Here is a 20203-nt window from a genome sequence, read left to right on the forward strand (position 1 = left end):
AAAAAAATCTAAAATATTCAAAACAACAGTACAAGATGAAAAACAAACGTAAAATTAAACAAAGAAAAAATTCGATGGAAATTCGAAAAATGGAGTTATCAAATGTAAAATTTAATAAAAAATGATAAAAATTAATTTAAAAATATGCAAAAAACAATAATAAATGACAAAAAAATATTTATAAAAATTTACAAAAAAATAAAAAAGATCCATCGGACTTTGAATCTTGTGTATCTCTTGAATTCATAATAAATTTAAAAAAAAAAAAATAATTAAAAAAACCATATATTACAAATATATATATGTACATTGTATATATAAAAATTTAAAGCAGTATATGTGTGTTATTTGGCTTGAAAGTTTTGCCAGAAGATAGCGTTGAAAATGTTTTAACAAAATGCCTTGAATTCCAGAGTGTTTGTAACTTACCAATAGTGGTAAAAAGAAGCCTGACAAAGTAAGCAATGATTATCACAAATGTGTGAATGAGACAACAATATAAATACATATATATGAAAAAAAAAAAAAAATATCTATATTATAAGTGGGGATAAAAAAGGCCTGATGTTGTGTGTTGGGGATACAATCGTGTCAGACGTAAATTGTGTGTCTTCTTTTTATCAGTGTATTTGCACTGACATACCATTTGATATTTCATTATTTTTCAATGAAAATAAACAGAGCAAAACGTCTAAATTTTAACCGGTATTTTAAATCAAAAATATATTAATTAATTGTCAATAAAAAAACAATAAAAATTACCTAAAAAAAAACAAGACAATAATTAGTATTTACAAATTCAAATTCAGTAAAATAAAAAAGTGTCATCAAGTGTGTTTACAATTTTTTAAATTAATTTAAAAAAAAAAAAATATAAATTAATAATTAATTAATAAATTATTGTCAATGTTAATTGAGATATATATATTTATGACATATAAATATAATAATAAATAATTAAGGTGAGTTGTATAAATGGTGTTAAATATTTGCAATATTTATTATTACAATTTTTAACTAGTGGAATGCAAGGCCTTACCTTTTTTAACGCTACGTCGCATTCCTCTATTGATTTGTACGAACACACTAGAGGGGAGAGACAGTCATACTCTTGTGTTAAAATATGTATGTGTATAACAGAGACCAACAGAGAAACCAAGAGAGAAAGACTAAAAAAAAATATAAAACTTTGACAGAGCGAATAAAAACACAAAAACATTATTTTTTTGTATTTAAATAAATAATTATATTGTACAGGAAATAATAAAAATTAATTTAATTAATTATTATTATTTAAATTATATTATTATTATTTATAATAATTTTGTCCTTGATATTTTTCTATGATTTCTTTTTTTGGTAAGGAATTTTATTTGTTCATCGCATTGATATAGATTTATCAAGATTTTTTTTTTCTTCCGTTTCATTTTTACTCTCCCTTGTTTAATTTTTACTTTTTTTTTTTATTTTTTTTTTTTTTTGTGTATATAACACACGTGGTTACACACGTATATACATTAATCATGTGTATATTTGTACAAAAGAATGCAGTCTATCACTGCATGTCATCGTCCTGATATTTAAAAAATTCTTTGTTCATTTTAAAATGATGATGTTATTTAAATAGTTTTATTTGTAATAAATTCGTTTTTGGAGTAATTTTTTTATTGATTATTTAGATAAATATAGAGTTTATATTATTTGATTATTATCATGTGTATTGGAATGTGCAGATTTTTTGTTTAAATATTTATTCAAAATAAAAAATATGAAAAAAACACAGTGTTAAGTTAATACTCATAAATTAATGATTATTTAATTGGATAAACCGTGACCTAAATAATAATATAAATATCAAAAATATAAGGAAATTTTTTTTCATTATTTAGTCATTTTTATATTATAAATTTTAATAATAATAATAATTTAATGAAAGCATTTAACTGGACCATTTTTATTGTGTTCGCATTCTTGTACAAAAGAAATTTGTATCTTTCTCTTTTTTTTTTTTATCGAATTGGAGCTTGTCTTTGTGTTTTTTTTTTTTTTTTTTATAACACATGAATGAGTATAAAAAAAAAGAAAAGAAAATGATTGTTTTTTAAATTTTAAAAAACCATACAAATAAACAATGTCATTTAAATTCAAAAAAAAAAAAAAATTAAATTAAAATTTTCTTAAATTTTTTAATTAAAAATTACATTATTACATGGAAAATTTTTCTTTTCTTTTATATTATTTTTTTTTTTGAGATTGTACATGTATTATATCAAGGGGTAAGGGTAAATATTTTTTTTTTAATAAATACATATTGAGATAAAAAAAAAAAAAGGCAAGAGAGGATATCAAGTTGAGATATGTTTAAAAAAAGAGATAAATATATTTTATTGAGAAAAAGAAAAGACAGAAAATATTGAGTAAAAAAAATTGAGTATAAAAAGAGGATAAAAAAGAGGGAGGTTAAAGAGGAGGAGGAGGAGGTACCGGGTGAGGGCTCCGCATTCCACAGACAATGTCACGTTTTTAAAATCCCATTTTACTTAATTTTTTTATACTGGACCGCTCTTGTCTTACTCTCATCAAAAAAAATTATTATATTTGTTAATCAAAATATAATAATTATAATTTAAAATCACAAATTTCTACATTAACATTTATTAATTAATTAATTTTAGCTTTCTTCATTACCGATTGTTTTTATTTTCTTTTGCTAATTTATATTTTTTTTGTTTCTTTTTATTTTTCAATAATAGAACAAGGATACCTGACAATTTAAATAAGGAAAAAATAAAATATTAAGAGGAAATAATTTATTCACATATTTGAAGTTTATATTTAAACGAAAAATTATGTCTGCTGTTGAAAGTGCCCTCGATGTCCTCTCCAGGGCTGCTACAATGATCAGCCAAGGTCAGTTTTTTTTTTTTTTTTAATAATTATTAGTTTTTTAATTGATTAAGTTAATTGTTTATTTATATTTATTTATAAATAATTGCTAGATTATTTAAATTATATTATTATTATTATTTATAATAATTTTGTCCTTGATATTTTTCTATGATTTCTTTTTTTGGTAAGGAATTTTATTTGTTCATCGCATTGATATAGATTTATCAAGATTTTTTTTTTTTCCGTTTCATTTTTACTCTCCCTTGTTTAATTTTTACTTTTTTTTCTTTTCTTTTTAAATTATCATAATTTTATTTTTTCGATGGAAAATTACTTTTAAATTATTGAAATTAATTATTAGTTTTTTAAATTAATTTATTTAATTATTTATTTATAAATAATTGCTAGATTTTTTTTTCAACTCATGGAAATATTTTTTTTTTAATTCTTGTAAAATTTTAATAATTTTTTTATCTACACTGATAATGATAAAAAAATAAATACATTCGAAATTTTGATTTATTTATTTAAATATTTTAAGAATGTTTTTTTTTTTTTTTTTCAATTTATTATTAATATTATTACATTTTTTTGAAAAAAGTCGTTATGATAAAATTTATTTCATTATGATTGTTTGGAATTTATGTAATTTTTTTTTTTATTATTATTTTTTTTTGAGTAAATTGTTGAGGAGTTTATTTTCTTGGTATAATATCACCTGTTCAAAATACCAGGTGATGTTTCGACGTTTCACAAGGATGGCGTTGTTTTTATATTTCAAAACGAAATATTCAAATTTTATTTATACCAGAAATAAATTTACTCCATTTTAATTTTTTATTATTATTATTTAAATATCTATTTATATACATTTATAGAATTTTACTTTTTTTTTGAAGTCTTATCGTAATAAAAGGGAAACCATTTACCCTTTTGTTTTTTTCTTATCACCTGTTGAATAATTTTGTTTAATTTTTTTACTGGCTTTTTATTTTTGCACCACAGTTGATATATTTTCTTCTTGTCATAGAGAAAAATTTAATTTATTTAAATTATTTATTAAGATAATAACAAATTCAACAAAATAATATTTCTAGATAAATAAACAAAATCATTTCCAAGCATTTATTTCGATTTTTTTTTCTTTGTTTGAGTAAAATTATTTCAGTAATATAAATGATTTATATTAAATTGTTTATTAAAATTATGATTAATAATAAATTTAATAATGAATTATTTTTAAATATCATTGTTATTATATATATATATATTTTTTAATACCGTTGAATCGAAATTTCATAAAAATATTTACATATTTCGATTTTTTTCTTCAATTGATTGATCTTCTCTTATCGAGTAAAGTCTAATTAGAATACAGAAGACTTTTTGAAAATTATTTATTGAAAAGAAGCTAATAATAATGAATCAAAAATATAATTTTTATTTGTTTTTTTTTTTCAAATATACTATCCAATTGAAATTTGAAAAAAATATTTATTTCGATTTATCTTTTCCCCAATTTATTTTTCTTCTAGAGTAAAAAATCCGATTTAACTACCGATCATTATTTTAATTATTTATCAAGATAATAATAATAATAAAATACAATTTTTAAATATAAAATATCATTATATATTTTATTTTTATATTTTTTAATCTTTGACATGCAAACGATTACTGAATACCTGAGGTTTTTAAATATTCGAAATGAAAAGAAAAAAAAAAAACATAAAAATGATCGTAAACTAGGTATAATTTTGAGAAATTTAATAATTACAAAAAAATGCAATTGTATATGAAAGAATAATAAACAAAAAATACATAGATTAGTTTCAAATAAAATATTTCAACATATTTTTTTATTTTCAAAATTATTGTTTTCAGTAAAAAGAAAAAGAAAAAAAAACTAACAAAGAATTATATCATTTTGAATAATAAAATAATAATAGATACTTAAGTTTTTAATTGAGTTTGTCAATAATAATTCTAAAGAATAAATATATTAGTAATATAAAAAAAAAATATATAAATTAAACAATGAAAAATAAGGAGTGTAAGAATTGCGTCATGAATTATTTCTTATAATTTGATTTATTCAAGATTCTTAAGAAAAAAAAAAAACATGATGATTCTATTTTATATGACTAACTAAGCAATTTTAATTGTCGCAATTTTTATTATTTTTTTTATTTAGTATATATTTTTTTTCGTTTAAATTTTTCCAATTGAATTTTATGCTTTTTTTTTTTTTTATTAAAATTCTTGGTAATTACACGAATCATTAGAAGAAATAGATATCTGATTGAAATTAAAATGCTGAATTTTCACTTAAACTTTCTACTAATATACACAAATATATTTCAACATAATAAAAATTAAAATAAACATTAAAATTATTATTAATTTTAATATCTATTTTATTATTTTTTTAAATGCAATTCTTTTTGTTATAAAAAAAATATACAATATCAAGAAATTATTTATGTTTTATAATGCTTTTTTTTTATTACAATATTATTAATTATTATAAATATTTCATAATATATTTTAGTTACTTTTTTTTTTTTCAAATATTTATCATAAAAAAATATATTTAAATTCTTTGTGTTTTTTTCGTTTAAAATATCGTTAATAGAATAATAATAAAAAAATTGATAAACAATTTATTTTTATTTCTTCCGTAAACAAAATATTATCAAATTATATTTTTTTATTTTTAAAACTAAATTCCTCTATCACTGATGACCTCGATAAGAATGTATTTTTGTAAAACTAAAAAATTCTATTATCACACTGACGAAAGTTGAGTTCAAAGATTTAAAAAAATATCTAAATAATTTTTTTTATTTAATATATTTTTTAAAATTATTAAATAACATGGAGCTGCTAGTTGTTATTATGAAATTTACATTTTTGTTATAAATTAATGTATATGAAAATTATAATCAAAGTGTTGAATCAAACTGGATAAAATCTGGGTACATTAATTTACATGTGTTATTTTATTTTTCAACATAAACAAGATATGTTAATTTTTATAATTTAGATGAAAGAAAAAAGGGCAAACTAAAGTTATTCTTTACCTTAGCCATCAAGTTGTATATATTCAGGTATTAATAGTAAAAAAGAAAAGGGATATAAATAAAAAAAAAGGCGCGTAGTAATTCAGAATATGAAGTGAGTAGTAAATTAATTTATAGAAAATATTTTAAACAAAAATTAATAATTCAATTTGTCATTATTTTTTATAAAACAGATATTATCAAAAGTTTGATAATATATTTCCTTGAAAAATATAAATAAATGATTATTTAAAATTAAGAAAATTCATATGACAATTATTTATTATTATGGTTAAAATATTTTAAAGACAAATTTACTGGGAAAATAATATTGAAATAAAATATCCTGGTTAATAATTTCTACAAAAAAAAAATAAAAATAAAAAAAACATGTTGTTGCGTTTGTTGGTATGAAAATGCATGAAATATTAAAAATTAAAATGAATAATTATTAAAATAATACAAGCATAGTAACATATCAACAAAATCACACAATGACTATTTAAAATCATCTCAATAATTATGATAAATAAATCAATCATCCATTTAACAATTTATTTGATTTTTTTTTAAATTTACTTTTATCATATTATCTTTTCGACATTTTAAATTTATTTATTTGGAAAATTGATTTATTAATCATTGTATATTGAAATGACTCAAATTTAATTTTAATTTATAATTATTTTCATTGAAAATCATAAATAAATTATATCACGATTAAATATTATGGTTGTTTAATATTTTTTAAAACACAAACAAGATATGTAGATTTTCATATAATATAGATAAAAAAAAAAAAAAGAAAAGGGCTACACTAAAGTTGTTTTTGTTTGTGGTAAAGTTATTTTTTTACCTCAGCCATTAAGTTGTATATATATTCAGGTAAATACAGGGGGGAAATAAAGAGGGGTGGGTGGGCGCATCGCGAGTGAATTTTAAGGTGGGGTAAACGAAAAGAAAGATGAGACTGAGAAGATGAATGAATGAACAACATTTAAGACAGTCGTAAGAAAGCATTCACCAAATCATCATCACAATCACACCTATCCAAATTATTATTTAAAAAAAAAAACAACTTATAAATTATAAAAATAACTATTTAAAAAAAACGAAAAACAATAAATATTATTTATACTTTAGTTGATATATTTTATTCTTCTATTTTAAGTATATATTTATTTTTTTGTTGTATAAAAAAAAAATTTATTATTTTCTTCACTTCTATTGTGAACATCAAACGACTTACAACTCCAAGTGATTTTTAAAAAATTTTTTGTGATAAAAAAAAAAAACGATAATATATTTTTATTATTTTGTGAATTAAATGATTTCCTTTTTTTTTTTACATATAAAATTATTTTATTTTTAAATAAGTGCTTGTGGTTTTGACTTTTGAGGATTTTTCATTTCAACAATGGCTTGAATGTTCATGTGGAAAATAATTTTTTTTAATTTAAAAAAACATTATCTACATTTAGAAATAAACAATCAATCAATTTCTGAAATATTTTTTTTTGCAACATGCAGTCGATTGGGGGTGATATTGATGTACATGAAAATATGTCATCGTTAAAAAAAAATTTTACATACTGGCAACCTTGGCGTAATGATGTTGACAATAATAATTATGTTGAAAATAAAATTGACAATTATTATCACAACTATTATATAAATTATTTACAATATTTTCGTTATCATGGTATGTATATTTCCATCGAAGAACAAATATTCTTAAACCTCACATAACAATCCAAATAAAAAAAATACAAATTTTTAATTTACATTAGCTTATTCATTATGAATCATTAATAATAATTATTTTCACATTTTTTTTTTTATACATCTTCTATTAATTACACCCCCTTTTTTCTAAATAAACAAACCAACAATTTATTTGACAAAAAAATTCTAATAAATATAAAAAAAACTATCAATATAAATCGACAAAATTTTTTGAATTTTTCTTTTTTTTTTTATGTAAATAACTCAAGCTATTATTTAAATAATAAAAAAAATTTTTTTATTATTTTTTTTTTATTCATCAAAACAACAAAAAAATTCTACAATAAAAAATATTTTTATCATATATTTATAATAATTATTTGCAATAAAAAAAAATTTTTAAAAAATGAAAAAAATCATGTTGAAAATTCGTGTGTATATGTGAGCCTGATTATTTGATGGTTAATTTTGAGCCTTTTTTTTTATATTTATTTTTTTCTCTGAATCCTGTGAAAGAATCAAAAAGTTAATTGAGGGAATATATCCAAAAAAAATTATTATTTTTTACCTTTTTTTTATATTTTTTTTCAAATAATTCCATTCATCTTTTTAGTATCCATAGTTACATCGTCCTTAGCCAAACCAGTTTTATAACCCCACCTTGTATCCTCTTACGGCTATTAGGCACTTCCTGTCCGGTCCTGGGAACCAAACCTTGTTTTTCACAATCTCAATACCCCCCTTTACTCCCCCTCACTCTTCTGTAATCTCGTTAATTTATAATTTTTTTAAAATCTTAATTTTTGTTTAAAATATTTCACATTTTTTCGTTTCATTTTTATTTTTTTATCATCGACACTTTTTTTTTTTCTGTGGCTCTTAATTTTAATTGTCAATGATTTAAGTAAATGATTTTTTTTTAATTACATGGTACGATGAATTTATGTAATGTTAAATTAATTTTTAATATTTAATTATAAATGGTTTAGTTGGAATGTTATATGTTGATGAAAAATTTAAAAAACATGTAATTGAAAAATTGACCTGTTTTACTTGCTTTTTTAATATTTAGATTAGATTAATTGATTAAAATATTGATTAGTTAATTTGATATTCATTTTTTAAAGAGATTAATAATTTATTTGGTGAAATTTCAGAAGAAAGACCAAAAACAACGAATCTTCATAGAAAACCAAGTAGCGCGTGGCGAAAAGAACGCAGGAGAGATCCAATTCAAAGTGAAGCACTTGATATGTCAGCAGCAAATAGAGTTCATCATCATCACAGCAGGCCAAGTGTTATAGTTCCAACTGCACCACAACCTGGTAAATTTAAATAATTAATAGCTAAAAATTAAAAAACAAACCGAGTATGTTTACCTTAATTATTATTGGATTGAAGATAAATAATATGTGTGTATATTTTTTTTTTTTGCTCAACCAGGAGTAACTAGTGAAGACACAGCGAAATCACCAACAGCATCGGCGACACCATCAATGGCTATTGGTGGTAATAGAACTGGAATGAGAACTACAACTGGTGTTAGTGATCCAGCAATTGATGAACACTTTAAAAGATCACTGGGTCTTGAAGAGTATGCTGCTGTTTTTAGTGGACCAACGAATGGTGATAAAGAAACTGGACTGAGTGGTAATTAAGTTGCAATTATTAAATATTATAAAAACAAATTTTCTTGTCAGATCATGCTGAAATAAATAGTTTCCAATTAATTTTTGTAAAATAAATCATTTGAAATACAATTTGTCGTTATTTTTTTTTCAAAACTAATTGTATCAAAGTTTGATAATATATTTCCTTGAAAAATATAAATAAATGATTATTTAAAATTAAGAAAATTCATATGACAATTAATTATTATTATGGTTAAAATATTTTAAAGACAAATTTACTGGGAAAATAATATTGAAATAAAATATCCTGGTTAATAATTTCTACAAAAAAAAAATAAAAATAAAAAAAACATGTTGTTGCGTTTGTTGGTATGAAAATGCATGAAATATTTAAAATTAAAATGAATAATTATTAAAATAATACAAGCATAGTAACATATCAACAAAATCACACAATGACTATTTAAAATCATCTCAATAATTATGATAAATAAATCAATCATCCATTTAACAATTTATTTGATTTTTTTTTAAATTTACTTTTATCATATTATCTTTTTGAAATTTTAAATTTATTTATTTGGAAAATTAATTTATTAATCATTGTATATTGCAATGACTCAATCTTATTATTATTATTTCAAATTAAATTCTAATTTACTTTTCAAATATTCTATAGAATGTTTATAAAAACAATTATCATGTTTCTTTAATTAATTTGTAAGTTGATATTTCCTTCTTTCGAAATATTTTTCTCGCGATTATTTCCGTTCAACATATTTCGATCAAGAAAACTGTATTCCAGATATTATAACCAGGATATTTATATAAATCCATAATTTCTTTATGATAAATTCTATATAAATTTTCTACTAATGAATTTGATTTATTTGTTTATTACAGTTGACGATCACTTTAAAAAAGCACTCGGCGAAACATGGGATAAATTAAAGAAAAAAAAAACAACCAAAGAATCAACCTAACTCGTTTTTGTAAATATTAATAATTTACTACTATTATTGTACTACCAGACTATGCTCAAATGGAGCAATAATTATAATCAGTTCCATTAGTCGTTTATTAATAACTATTAATCGCGTCTCTATAATGATAATAATTAATAAGTAATTAAAATGGTAATAAAATTACCAAATAGTTACAAATAATATTGTAAAAATATAATAATAATAATTCACCAACAATTTACATATTTATTTTTTTTTTTTATACAAAAAAAATGAAAAAACAATCAACTGAAACAAAATGTTAAATAATGTAAATAAATAATAATTAACAAACTGTTCAATATTAATATTAATGAAAAAACAAAAAAAAAAAATCTCCACAGTCATTTCCGTATTGTTAACGGTTAACAATTAATAATAATTATTTATTAAAATTATTAATCAATAAGTTGTTAATAATAATCTCGTAATTTTTACATTTTAAAGCATAATAAATACTTTTTTTTTTTTTCGTTCGGTGTTAATATTTAATGACGTAAAAAAAAATCGAAATAATTATTATATTTAAACGATAATTTATAATTCAAACGTAAATATGTATACATAATGTGATTATATAAATATAGACAATTAATATGTTAATTAAATGAAAAAAAAACTGAGTACTAAATTGTAAAATAAAAATAAAAGTACAATACAAAAAAAGGAAAAGAAAAAAAATTAAATTAATAAAAATAAAAAAGTAACAAAACATATATAAATTAAATTTGTTGTTGTATATTATTTTTTATGTTTAATTTTGAAGATCTTCAAGAGGAGCAGTACTGATTTCAAATGGTGCTAGGAAGTAAATTTTAAATAACCCCAGCACACACAGAAATCAGTACCTCTGCCATCTAAATTTTATTTTTAATTTAAAAAAAAAAAAACAAAAAACCCAACAAACCAATGAAATAAATAAAATAAATATTTATTTATTAAACTTTATTATTTGTATTTAAGCCACGGTCTTGATCACTTATTCCGTGTTTAAAAATATATATAAATTAATTAATAAATTTATCAAAAACAAACACAAGTTAAAAGTCACAAAAAAAAAAATATAAACTGTTAATTTTATAGTTGGAAAATATAGAATTTTGATGGGACTTTGAACACTAAGAGTTTTATGAATATTTAATGAATGAAATGTTGTTGATGGTGATGATGATGATGATGGTGTTGATGAAGATATAGGTGCGGGCCCAGGATACGAAGAACCGAGACAAACTGTCCCAGGAGCCACTCGGATGGCTTCCTATATGCTGGCTGTCTGTTCACTTGCCGTAAAATAAAAATTGTAACTTAATATTAGACTTGAATATAAGTACGGTAATTCCACACCACAGTTCAAAGTAAGTCTACACCTATCTTGACGTCCTTATTTCCCCTTCTCATTCATTTTTCTTCATCTTGTGTGTTTTTTTTAATTTTTTTTTTATTTTTTTCCCGCTTTTTTATTGTGTTGACCCTTGTTAAACCACCACCACCTCCATCATCATCACCACCACCACCAACAACATCATAATCATCATCAACATCATCATTTAAATATTATTTACAAGAATGTTGTAAAATTTTTTGGTGTAAATTTCAACTATCTCTTCTATTATTTTTTCTATCGTTTTTTTTTTTTTTTCTTTTTTTAAATTTATTTCACGCTAATGATTTTAAATAAAAGAAATTTAATATTATTTTATGTTTATTAATAAATAATAGAAAAAAAAAGCAATAATAATTATTTTATTTTATATATTTAAAATAATTAATTAAATTTAAATTTTGTTTGATAGAAAAAAAATAAGAAAACAATATCGAAATGATATTTTCGAAAATCGAAATTTAATAATTGTTTTTTTGATAGAAATAATTATTTTAATAAATTTATTAATTTCTATTATCTATTATAAAAAAAAAATCTTTTTTTTTCTTTTTTTATAAAATAGATTATTTGTTTATTTTTTTTGTCCCAGGCGTATCTTGTTTCCGTACCAGAGCCAGCTGACCACAGAGGCTGCAACTGCGGCATCATTTTTCTCTGGCTATTTTTTTTTTAAATTTTTTTTTATTATTTTACCTTCCTGAATGTTACAAATATAAAGAGTCCGTTAACAAGTCCTCCTTCGATAAAACCTATGTAAATTAATATCAATAAAAAAATAAATAAAAAATGCTATTAATTTTTTTTTTTAATCGAAAAATTTCTCAGTTTGAAATTTATAAATTCGATTCAAATAAAAATCAAACAATTAAACAATAATTAATTTTATTTATTAAATTTAATAATTATTAAAGCGTCGTGACGCGGTTTTACCCTGCATTAAAATCACCATATTTTCTTGACCATTATTTGAATCACCACTGGTCATCCATTTTTTTTTTTATCAACTCCAAAAAAAAAAAAAACATAAAGTAATTAAAAACTTTAATAGAAAAAACCTACTAGATCAAATTTTTAAAATGATTTATAATATTTAAACAAAATTAATGTTTTTTAAATTATTTATTATTAATTTATATATTTATTTATATATTTACCTGTCATTAGAATTAAGAAATAATATTTTTCAATAATTTTTCATTATAAAATTATTCAAAATATCATGTTTTCATTCAGCACATGTGGATGACACAATTTCCCGCTTTTCTTTTTCAACACGCTCGACTCACAATAAATAATAATAATAATTTCATTTAAATTAACAAAAATATATTCAACACAAATAAATTTACAACAATAACTTCACTTGGTTAAAGAAAAATAACTTTTAAATATAAAATTTCTACCCTTAATTACCGAAAAAAAAAACAAATTAATTTTATTAATTTTTCATGATTATGTCAGTATAAAAATAACCGGTCAAATTTAACCCTTTTCTAATCACTAAAAATCACAAATAAAAAAATTAAATGATAATTTACCAATTAAAAATAAAATATATAAATTATAATTAAAATATAAATTCACAATTAATATATAAATAAAAATGAAATTTACAAATGATAAATATTTCAGAGTTATGATTAATATATATTTAGGTTGTTAATAGTTGGGACACGACTGATCGAGTGACCGAGGGGGTAGAAAGCATCGCGGGGTATGTACCCCTCCTGTTGTATAAGGCCCTCTTCTCTTGCCATTGCTTGCCATCATATATGTATAGAATTACTAAAGTTGTACTGGCTGCTGCTGTTCATGTGGTACTGGTCTTGTATATAAAATACATTTTTTTTTTTTTCTACATTTAAAAAAAAAACATTATTTCTCTCTTTCTCTCTTTTATATTTCTTTTGGTCCCCTTTTGGCACATCAGGACAAACATTCTCAATAAAAAAAAAAAATTTTTTCCAACAACTATCCTTGATTTACTTATTCACTCACTCATTATTTAAACCATATGATAAAGCAGCAAAGAGTATATAGGGCGGGAGAGAAAAGACATCATCGAAATAGAAAAAAAAAAAAAAAACAAAAATTCATATATATAAAAGACCGCCTTTTTTAACCCCACCCTGAAAATAATTTTTTTTCCTTCTTTCCCCCTTGAAAATATTCATGCTTGCTTGCATGAATCATGCATATCGATTTTCTTTTAGTATGTACCCCCCACCTTACTACTATCAACCCCCTTTTTTTTTTTTACTAGCCAAACAGCAGCATCAAAATGAGTGAGATAGAAATCAAGAGAATTTTTGAGGGGGATGATAGAGGGTCACTACACTTTTTTTTTACTGAATCTCTTGAATGTGTATCTCTCTATACATACCCCCCCCCCTCACCTCTAACCCCTTACTCTTTTCTCTTTAATTTTTTGCTCTTAACAAATTTCAATTTTTTTTTTTTTAATTCAATTTTTTTTTGTTTTTCTTTTAGAATTTTTTTTTTTTTTTGGAGCAAATAGGGGGGTTTTTTTTGCCCTTCTTGAAACACAGGAGTTTCCCCCTCTTCTTCTGCCACCTTTTAGCCCCCTTCATACTTACCCTGCAGGTTCTATCCAATTCTCTTTGAGACACAATACCCCTATTATATAAATGTGTGTAGTTTTTTTTATTTTATTTAAATTTTTCATGATTGTAATGGTTTGAGAATTTAAAAATCCTTTTTTTTTAGAAAAAATTATTTGGCTATTATCAGTAGTATCAACTACCCTCTATTTTATTAAATATTTTATTTATTTTTTTTGTCATTTATGTTGGTAATTTTATTTAAATTATTTTTTAATTTGTAATTATAATTTTTGTTTTAATTTTTTTTTAATGTAAAGCTTTTTTTTTACCTTTGGTTTTTTTTTTTTTTTTTATTGTTATTTATTCTAATGGTGACGAGAATTATTATTTGCACTACCCTCTGACTGTAGCCAGCCGTCTTCTTCGCCCCTTAATTTTTATTTAAAAATTTTTTTTTTCTTTTTTTTTGTATCCTAGTAGGAGGGAGAGGGGTAGTATTTTTACAATCTTTTGCCGAGATGAAGCCACTGTACTAATAAGCTCTTTTGTCTTTGCCACTCCTCCAACTGGTACACCCTCCTATTTACCCCCTTTTTTTATTTCAAATATTTTTTTTGTTTATTACTTTTTTTCTCTCACGTTTTTTTTATTTAAATTTCTTTTTTTTATCTTACTTGAAAAAATTCAGTCAGTCAATAGAGACGTGATATTTTAATTTTAATCAGTTTTTTATAGAGCTTTTTTTTGTAACATATAAAGAACGTTATTCATTTATTATTATTATATTTTTTTTATAAAGATTTTTTTTACAATAACTTGGACAACATAAATGTACAATATTTATTACAATTAATTATTATTATGAGTTAATAATTTTATCAAGTTAATAAATTACAGTTTATTTTTTTTTTTTAAATAGAAATAAAATTGTTATTAAAATATTAAAACTTAAATTTAAAATTAAAAAATACTACAATATTTAAGTATTTATAAAAAATTTACATAAAATATTGGAAATATTAATTTGTCATTAAAATGGAATGATTATGTATTTTTTCTATCAAACCATTGAAATAACATTTTTGTTTTTTAGTAATACCGACAAGTTAGCAGCCTCAGGCAAAATAATATTTAAAAAAAAAAATAGATTACAATTAATATTAATTAATTTTTGGCCTCAAAGATAAAAAAAAAATATATAAATAAAATAATTTTGTATATCTAAAATCTGTGTGTAAAATAAAGCTACAAGTAAAAATTAAAAAAAAATAAAATATATAAATTGTAAAGAAAAAAATTAGATAAAATATTTAACAAATAAAATGTAATATCAAGAATTAATTTTTTGTTGATTATTATTAATGACACGTGGTGATTTTGAGTATAATTTTCTGATAATAATAATTAAATTATTATCGGGAAATAAATTTTCAATGATACCTTCAAAGAGAACATAAAGTAGTCTTCTATTTAAAACAGGCATTTGAAATAATTCAAATACAAGTAATAATCCACGTCTCGTTGTTTCGCTACCAATGATATGTTTAAGTTCATCAGATAAGCAAGAGAGTAATGCAACTTTAGCAGCAACTCGTGTACGATTTTTTGTCTCAGAATCACGGGGTGGCTTTGCATCTGCTCGTACCCCATTTGGCCAGTAACTTTGTCTAAAGAAAAAAAAAAAACAATTCACATTATACAAAAAAATAATGCAAAAAAATACGCACACACACACATGCACACACAAAACAATAGATGATAAAAAAAAAAATTTCATTTCATCTCATATAATAATAGAAAGAATAATGGAAAAAAAAATAAAAAAGTTTATAATGAAAAGAAATTAAAATAATAAATAATTAAACTTACTTAAATAGTTGTAAATACGTTGCGACATTTTTTGGACTTGTTAAAAATGAAACATACTCAACAATTCTACGATTAACAATATCACCAAACATTGTGCGAATTATTTGTCTAACTAATGTTACTATTCTTCTTCTTAGCCATTGATTTCTAACTTTTAAATCAAATACTTCGTCCATTAATAGTAATATTATTCTCAATGGTATATTGTCGTCAGTCTGTAATTAAATTATAGTAAAATAATATTATTAATATTTTATTTTCAAATGATGAACAAAAGAACAATTAATATTATACATTTATAAATAGAAAAAAAAAACAAAAAGAAAGATTTTATTAATAATTTTTTGTAATTTATTTTAACAGAAAGAATATGTAATTATTTGGTTAAAAAATTTTAAATAATTTGTAAAAATCAATTTAGCTGATGAATAATATATTAATCAATTTGGTTATTGGTAAATAAGTCTAAAAAATTAATCAATAAATGATGGATCAATCGAAATTATAATTTAGAAAATCGAAATTTCGAAATGTTTCGATAGAAATAATAAGTTGTCAATTTATCGATATAAATTGTTCAATTTCTATGATAAAAAAACAATTTTTTTTCTAATAAACAAAAGAAAAAATAAATATATATTTAAATAATGAATAATTTATTAAAATTTATTACCTCAGTATCAATGCTTGCTCCAACTTTGGTACTTTCATAAAAGCCACTATTTTTTCTGGGATTACCAAAAAATTTACTAATATTATCCATAACACCATCAACAGTATTTATCATATTATCTGGCATTGTTTTAACAGCTTGTGTAACTGTTTTCATTGACGTCTTGATTGGATTAACCAGTGTATCAATCTAAACCAAAAAAAATAAAATAAAATAAAAACCAAAACCATCACAAGACAAAATTATAAAACCCAACAATAGATTCAAATAATAGAATAACATTTAAAATGCATAAAAATAAATTTGAATAAAATAAAATAAAAAAATTAGCAATTTAAAATAACAATAATAATAGCAAATAAAATAATGAAAAACAAGTTTAATTAAATCATGAAATATTCAAGGATTAAAAATCACAGAAAGAAGAATGAATGAAAAGAATTAATTTACGTATAGTAAATTTAATTTTATTAATTTCTTTTTTTTTTTTGTTCATTACCGTTCGTGATATTTGTCCACCAGTAACACCTTTGTCATATTCACCCTGTTCTAAAAAACAAAGTAACATATTTTGTAGTCCCATATGTCCATCAGTAATATATTGTTTTGTTAATTTATCCATCCATAAATTTAACATAATCATTCTTTTTTCTAAAACAGCACGATCCATATTATGAAATGTTTTTTTAGCTGGAAATGGTAATTTAGCTAAATCATAATATTTATCTTTAATTTTTTGATGTAAATCATGAAAATCCGAATAACGACGATATATATGCCATTTTTCATTATAACCATTATCATATTTTTTACAAACTGATATTGCATATATACCATATGTTTTACCATGATCATTAACAATACCAGTTTCAATTATTTCAGCAATTAAATTATATTTTCCTTGTTGTAATTTTTTCATAGTTGCTTCATCAAATGTCGTTGATTCATCAACCTTGAAATAATCATTTGCACTTGTTGTTGCTGTATTATTAATACAAACATTTGTATTTTTATCATCACCATCATCATCATTTATAACACATGCATTATCAATACTCGTTAAACTCGTTGATGAATTTGAATTTGATTGTACACTATTTGACGATTTAATTTTATCATCAATTGATGATAAACTAATATTATCTAGTGATTTAATATCATCATCAGATATATTGTCTTTTAATAAATCCAATTCAGCTAATAATTTAATATAAGATTTTGAACGTTTAAATGACGGTAAAAATTTATCATAATTTTGTAACTTATCATAACAACATTTTGATAATTCATCAAACCAATTTTCTTTAACACTTTCATTTTTTAAACGTATTATAAATTTTTTAACAATAACATCATCAAGTTTAATTTTAAATGATGATTTATCACTTAAATATTGTTGATATATTTTTAATGCAGCATCTTTTAAATTATTTAAATTATATATTTTACGTTTTAAACAATTTATTGTTGCTGTTGATTGTATTTTATTATTTATTTTATATAATTCAATATCAGATAATTGTTGTTCAGCTGATACACGCCAACCATATATATTTAAATAAAAAAATAAATAATTTTCTGAATTAATATATTGCATGTAATCAATAAAATAACTCAGAGCAATATTATTTTTTAACAACTCATCAAGTGGTATATTTATTAGCTTTGTTTGAACAATACTATTATTATTAATAAAATCATTGTCATTTAAATAAATACCATCTTGCATATTACCAATTTTATTATCAATAATTTTTTTAACATAATTTAAACTATTTAATTGTTGTTTTACAATTAAATCATCATCACCACCACTATCACGTGATCTTAATAATATAATTTCATGATTAATAATATTTTTAGTTGATATTAATTCATCAATATTATTTGTTATTTTTAATATTGTTAAAAATATATCACTTGATAATGTTGTTGTTAATTTATTATTTAAAAAATACATGATAAATGTTTGATTAATATAATCTGGATCTGATAATAAATCAAATATTGGACGTATTATTATATTAACTAATAATTCACGTAATATTAATCTAATGGTTATACAATCAAAATCACATTTTGGTAATAATAAATATAATAATATATCTGATAATTCATTTAACAATGATAATTCTTTATCATTATTTGTGCATATTTCATCACGACATAATAAATTATTTTCCATTTTAAATTCTAAATTAAAAAATATATTTTCTAATGTTTTATTATTATTATTACTATTAGTATCATCATCATCAACATCATCAACATTATCAGGACCAATATTATTTGTTGATTGAGTTTTTTTATTATTATTTATCATTGGTTCACCGAGTGATGTTAAATTTGGTATGTAAAATTTTGATTGTGAATACCATGATACATCTGTTTCACTTTTATTACGTCTATGAGTTGGTAAACGTTTTGGTGTACCACTTGAATTACTTGAACTACTACTACTTGTATTGTTGTTGTTGTTGTTGTTGTTGTTATTGCTGCTATTATTATTACTATTAATATTAATATTAACATTGTTTAGTTGTTTTATTTTAGCACGTGATTGACGATAAAGACGCAAATGTGATGCAACATCATCAACAAGACGTGTTGTTAAATATTGTATCCAATCAACATTTTTAAAACGATTTGCAATATTAATTGCAATTTTTTGTGCTGTATCACGTACTGATTTTATAAATTCATCATCATTTGTTAAATCATTGTACCATGATTCAATAAAATCACGTATTATAAAATCTAATATTTCTTGTAATGATTCATCAATAATATGACTACCAGTAACACGTTTATCAAGACTATAATTATTTTTTTTCATTGACAATTTATCAAGGTAACATTTTAATAACTCAGTCTTTTTGTATAAATTTTTTTTACTTAATTTTATACTATCATCAATTTTTGGTGTATATTTTTTGTATATACATGTTAATACACCAATTGTCAATACAATTAGACATATTACCAATTTTATTATAAAAAATATGCCAAATATACCAACGAGAATTATAATAGACACTCCTCCAATTAATCCATTTATCATTATATTCATCTGTAAATTAATCAACAAATTAAATTTTATCTGGATTATTTATTTGTCATAAACCATTGACATATATTTAGAAAACAGCTGATAAAAAAATCATCATTATCACTTCAAATAATTTTTCATTTATTTAAAAGCAAATAACCTTGATAAATTATTAAAAATAAATTAAAGTTAAAATTCAAGACAACATATGTCAAGGTGTGTTTACTCCAAAATAATATGTAAATTATTTAAACAAATAAAATAATAATAATAAATAATTAAAAACTAACCTTTGGAATTTTATTTGATCAGACAAATGAATTTTTTTTATAAGCATATTGAAGTTTTTAAAT

The 20203-nt window shown here is 21.3% G+C and overlaps 2 protein-coding genes across 3 annotated transcripts; one reads left to right on the plus strand and one right to left on the minus strand.

Moving 5' to 3' along the window:
* Positions 1-2720: 2720 nt before the first annotated feature.
* LOC122859199 (transcription cofactor vestigial-like protein 4) lies at positions 2721-11031 on the plus strand. 2 transcript variants are annotated; one of them, XM_044162622.1, is made up of 4 exons: positions 2721-2910; positions 8834-9001; positions 9120-9326; positions 10211-11031. In XM_044162622.1, the coding sequence occupies exons 1-4, from the start codon at positions 2850-2852 to the stop codon at positions 10288-10290; spliced, it is 516 nt and encodes a 171-aa protein (XP_044018557.1). In that variant the 5' UTR covers positions 2721-2849; the 3' UTR covers positions 10291-11031. The 2 variants fall into 2 exon arrangements, with proteins under 2 accessions (XP_044018557.1, XP_044018556.1); XM_044162621.1 differs by lacking the exon at positions 2721-2910 and adding an exon at positions 7330-7653 and having other exon boundaries at positions 10211-11026.
* Positions 11032-14997: 3966 nt separating this feature from the next.
* LOC122859146 (sorting nexin-13-like) lies at positions 14998-20186 on the minus strand. Its single transcript, XM_044162539.1, has 5 exons — positions 20141-20186; positions 17301-19871; positions 16802-16990; positions 16129-16343; positions 14998-15926 (listed from the first exon to the last, which is right to left on the minus strand). Exons 2-5 carry the CDS (start codon positions 19869-19871, stop codon positions 15590-15592), a joined length of 3312 nt encoding a protein of 1103 aa, XP_044018474.1. The 5' UTR covers positions 20141-20186; the 3' UTR covers positions 14998-15589.
* Between the last annotated feature and the right edge of the window lie 17 nt (positions 20187-20203).

Source organism: Aphidius gifuensis, linkage group LG6 (assembly GCF_014905175.1).
Source record: "Aphidius gifuensis isolate YNYX2018 linkage group LG6, ASM1490517v1, whole genome shotgun sequence".
Lineage (NCBI taxonomy): Eukaryota > Metazoa > Arthropoda > Insecta > Hymenoptera > Braconidae > Aphidius > Aphidius gifuensis.